This window comes from Amaranthus tricolor, chromosome 16 (genome assembly GCF_026212465.1).
Source record: "Amaranthus tricolor cultivar Red isolate AtriRed21 chromosome 16, ASM2621246v1, whole genome shotgun sequence".
NCBI lineage: Eukaryota > Viridiplantae > Streptophyta > Magnoliopsida > Caryophyllales > Amaranthaceae > Amaranthus > Amaranthus tricolor.
Window position 1 is genome coordinate 2,164,659 of NC_080062.1, and position 5,342 is coordinate 2,170,000.

Below are 5,342 nucleotides of genomic sequence, written 5' to 3' on the forward strand. Positions count from 1 at the left end.
TACGTTTTTCGTGCCCATCGATGTACACAACGAACAACTACCAGCACAACTAAGTAGAGTTATTATTGTTAAATAGACCTGCCAATACACGAAAAAACTTATAAAGGCATCGAGCATTAGGAAGGACCATATTACTGGTGAATTATACTTGTGCACTTATTTTTTTATTTTTTATTTTTTTTTTGAAAATGACATAGGAATGAGTGTTGGCCAGAATAGTTACTACTTGGGCGAAATCAACATGATTTTGACTTATTTTTTCTATAAACCCATGCTTAGGTTACTCATAACAACACAATTAGGGTTTGTGTTGGTATAATGATTTTTAGTAACTTAAAAAGTTTTGACCCTATACTTTTTAAGTTTTAATCATTAATTTTGTTTGGGAGATTAGGAGTTATCTTAAATATGTCTAGTAAGAAATTTTATTACTCTCCTTCCCAAAATAGTTGATACATGATATATACTTAGTAAAAATGCATCAAAATAAATTTAACTTATTTTAAGTAGCTTAAAATTATTTTTTAAAAATCTTTATAGTAGTAGATTTTTTTCAAAATATTACTTTAAAAACTGCAATTATTAGTTTTTATAAAACACTACCTATATAAACTGAAAAATACTATAAACACTAATCGACAAAAACTATTGTTTATAAATAATAACCTCAACAATTTAACTAAAATCAAATGATTTAAAACTATTAAAAGACATGTGCAGAGTAGGCATGCGGATAACAAAATACATCATGTTCCCGACTTGACACGACATACCTACTAATTGCCACATTCACTATTTTGTGGATTTGTACACCAGAGCGCATTGTCTATACTTTTTATATAACTAAATTAAGAATAAAAATAAGAAACTTAAGCTATGATCTGTGGCGCGACACGATACAATACAACTTATATGCTCATATCATATTATGGTCATTGTATGAGAATGGCTAATATGACGGATATGAGTCATGAGTCATGACCCATTGGCCATTACTATACATGGTATGCCATTAAACATTCACAAGTAACAATATAACATACTCCGGCACAACACAAATTTTACGTTTATTCAACACGAAAACAAGGGAGAAGGTCGTCACATCCTCTCCAAAGTACCCTTTTTGTTGAATTGAAACGCTGAACTAAACCCCTCTCGGCCGCTCTTATGAAGTGCGACGGCTGATAAACTTTGGGGAGTACTCAAATCAAATTGATTCATACTGTCTTCAAGCTTTAACTACCCAAACAATATCAAGCAAAAACCCTGCTTTAAGGCATCTCAAAGGTCAGATTTTTGTTTGTACACTTTGCTATTTTATATTTTACAGTTTTCAAAGTACGTATTTGAGCTTTAATATATGTAAATATGTATGATGAAAAATTATAACAGCGTTATAAATTTAACAAGATTTTACATTTATATATTTTACTTTATATGTATCTTTCAGATCATGTTAAAATTTTGTTTCAGTTGAGCTAATTAGGTGAGGACTAGGAAACTAGACTGTTCTACGTTCTTGTGATTGTGCTTGGTCTTTTAATGTTGCCTAGTTTATAAAAAGCAACATAACTTTAAAGGTTCCCTTCTAGTTAGGACACAATAAGTACACCTAAAATGATGTGTAAGCTAGTTATTACATCCTCTCTTTCGTTAAAGCCGTCATTATCATATTCAATGTATCCCGCTCATAGGAAAATTATGATCAGGGTTTGGGGAGGGAAGAACGATGGCAGCTCATACCCATAAAAGAGAGCGGTCAAAGAGTCCATTGACTCAAAAAAGATCTTCAATGAGAGTGAAACCTACAACTACCCGAAAGTATGCAACTTACAACACTCGTTAACAATAGATGATAAATAAATAAAAATAAATTATTATTTTTTATTTTAAAGACTTCTGGTATACTGTATGCAACTTATACAACTTAATCTAAGTACTTATCGACATGTACGTATTATCTCATAAAATACCCATATTTTAAAATATAAAAAATTTATAAACTCTCGAATAACAGGTAATGATTCATATTATAATATGTACCAAAACCAAATATTTGATCATATAACAAACCAGTCATCACGAGTTTTATAAGTGTGAGACGATTAAATATAAGACACTTACAAAATCACATCCATATAAATCTGGTAAATATTTCTTTTCATATTCATATTTATCCACAATTTATATATATTGCAATCGTACACAAAAGACTTGCATTGTTAATACACATTTAAGACTAAAATTTCCGTAGTTAACTAATCATCACATAACATCCATATTAATGTCAATTATAATGGCTTAATAAGCCCAACCAGAATTTGCTGGCAATGTAGCTTTTTGGGAAGAAGCTACTTCTGAACTGGATTGTTAACCTAAAACAATCGTTAATGTTAGAACTACTTTTTTGTGGTTGGATCGCATGGTTGAATAAATTCTATAAATTGATGTGTGAATCAACTTTCATAAAAGAAAAAAAAAATTGATTGTGGCTTCTCATCCACCAAATAGTACTACTACTATTAGTCTACTAATACTTTATTCGAAAATCTAGTCTTGTTGAATCAGAGAATAAGTATGACTTTTTTTCGGGCTACATTTTTCTTACATGTGAGCTCATTTTTATAAATGCCATTTGTTTTGAACCCCCAAGTTATTTTTATTGCAAATCGAGACTTTTTGTTTCCGGTTAATTGGAAATCGGCGGCTCTGATACAATGAAAAATTTGTTAATAATCCTGTACACATCAAGACCCACATAAGAGAACACTGCACACAAACCCATTAGCATCCTAAGCCAATTGGTAATCAGGGGTAGAGCAAAGAATTTTAGACACCCTATTTACTTTTGTGATGTCTTTTAAAATAAGGTCATTCATTATATTAAAAGATAAAAAAAATTCACTTCAAAAAAAAATAATTCAAGGCAAAATGTATTATTATATTATTTCAAGTATAAGAAAGGTTTACAAACAAATCACTACAAAGTGTTGCTAAGAACCGTACCAGAATAACACCATACCATTTAATATTAGGTTCTTTATTTCTGGGGTCTTAGACGGTCGGCTATCCCAAATGCCTTAAAATTCATACCTTTTGTTAATAGAGGGGTAGCTCATTATTTATCTCAAGTTCTCTTTTATATAAAATTATATATGAATTATTTTCCAACATGTTATACATAAACCATGACTTTAACATTTGTACTAACTTGCTAGATATATAGTGTGATTGTCACATTTGTTTACCAAACTTGCAATCATGTATATATGTAGAAGTAGAAGTGTATGGTAAAGAGTTTCCAATTGGGACAACTTTTGGTCCAGCTAACCAAAACAAAGAAAACAGTTGGACTATCCTTGTCAAATTAGGGCATACAAGCATATTTTTCTAGCTTTACACTATAGAGGGTCTAAACTTAGAAATCGAGATTATAAAAAATCGAAATAATCTAAAAAAAGAAAATTTCATGTGGACGATTATTGAAACTGATACATTAGTTTATATAGTCGATTCCAATCTTTTTAAATTAAGGCTAGAAAATTATTGTTATTGTTGTATATCTTTTAAAATTAAGGCTATAAAATGTATACTTGATTGATAGTGATAATCGAATTTTATTTCAGTTGAATTAAATATTATTTTTTTTATGTAAAATTCTGAGTTCGATTCTTGGACCGTCTTGATGTTCTCTCGGCCTACCAGTAAAAAAGTTACTAATAGGCTGTTGGTACACTTATTGCACCCTCCAATTAAATTTCAGAAAATTTATGCTTCAGTACCAAATAAAATGTATATTCTGCAGCTACTTTCCTACCGGTCATCAAATACTGCTATTGTTTTCCATGTAAAATACTTGGCATTCATTTATTGAAATTAAATGATACATGTTTAAATTCAATCCTTTTTTTATTGAAAATTAAATTATACATGTAAAATACCGATCATCAAATACTGAACTAGAAATTCCTAGTCAATAACGGTGATTCACAAATCACCACAAAAAAAAAACAAAAAAAATAAATAAAATATAAAAAGATAAAATAAAATCTCAAAATTCCTCCCTTATCAAATCATAATACATAAGAGTAATTAATCAAGTTAACAGATGACCGTAATTTACCTAAACAAACTCATACTGCACCCTCCACTATAATCACTAATGAATATTGACTCTACCTTCCAACTATTATTAGTTGAACAAAAATTCTGATCATCAAGTCAAATTGGAATTGAATTTAGTAGGTAAGTATCAGATAAACTCATGTTTTAATCTAAAAAAAAATTTAAATAATATCAATAATATCTAAATAAATGTCAATTAAAAAGCACATGAATAAGAATTCTTTCTAAATATCAAAAAAATGTGATTAATAAGGCTTGAATTCAGGTCCTAAACAACTTAACTAGCACGTATATTAGCCTATCTAAGTATATGATTTCATGCATAAGTTAAATGTTGCCAGTTGACATATTTGCCGATAGATAAACTTTTATAGCCAAGATAAAAAGGAATCGATAAATAAATTTTTCTGTAAGTACGAACTTTATGTAAAATATACATCCATTGTTTATAAAATACGAACAAGATAAACGATAAAATTTGTAAGTTATAAAAATATATGGTAACTCCTTGTGTACTTGTAGTAGTATTAGTACATTGTAATGTATGATGATAAGGTACAGTATCTAATTCTAACAAGTGATATATAGTACAATATTACAACAAAAGTTAACATAAAATGCATAAAAATATGATAGGTTTCTATTAGAAACCTTTAGAAAACTATGCTATAACTTAGAAATCATTACAAAGTGGAATTCCTTCTTATCTTATAATTATGATAGAAATAACCACATTTAGTTAATCAAACAATAATATATGATAATAGATGAATGTTCAATAAACACATCATTTGATTGAGAATATTAAAATGGAACTTCTAAAGCTTCACAACATCGGGTATGTGGACAGGGTATCGATCAATGCAATCAGACCAAGGGCCGTCGGTGGGTGCTTTGATTGTACGATTGCACTTCCAAACAGCACTGTTACACTTAAATCCACTTCCAAAAGCTATTTGCCAAACGCGGTCTCCTTTTTTCATCCTTCCTTTAGCCTCGATGTAGCTAAGCTCATACCAAAGGGAGGATGAAGACGTATTTCCAAACCTATGTAATGTCATCCTAGAAGCCTCACAATGTTCTGCGGAGAGTTGTAAGTTCTTTTGAAGCTCATCAATGACAGCCCGACCACCAGCATGGATACAAAAATGCTCGAATGCTTGTTTGAAGTCTGGAATATAGGGCTTCCATTTCGGGTTAAAGAGCTTCCTCCCGAT

The 5,342-nt window shown here is 30.0% G+C and overlaps 1 protein-coding gene across 1 annotated transcript in view; it reads right to left on the reverse strand.

The window, feature by feature from the left end:
• Nucleotides 1–4,592: 4,592 nt before the first annotated feature.
• LOC130802298 (3-ketoacyl-CoA synthase 6-like) overlaps nt 4,593–5,342 on the reverse strand; it is a 3,110-nt gene continuing 2,360 nt past the window's right edge. The window contains exon 2 of the mRNA XM_057666252.1: nt 4,593–5,342. This exon is cut by the window's right edge and continues 375 nt beyond it. Coding sequence (XP_057522235.1) covers nt 4,944–5,342 — 399 coding nt within the window. The 3' untranslated portion in view covers nt 4,593–4,943.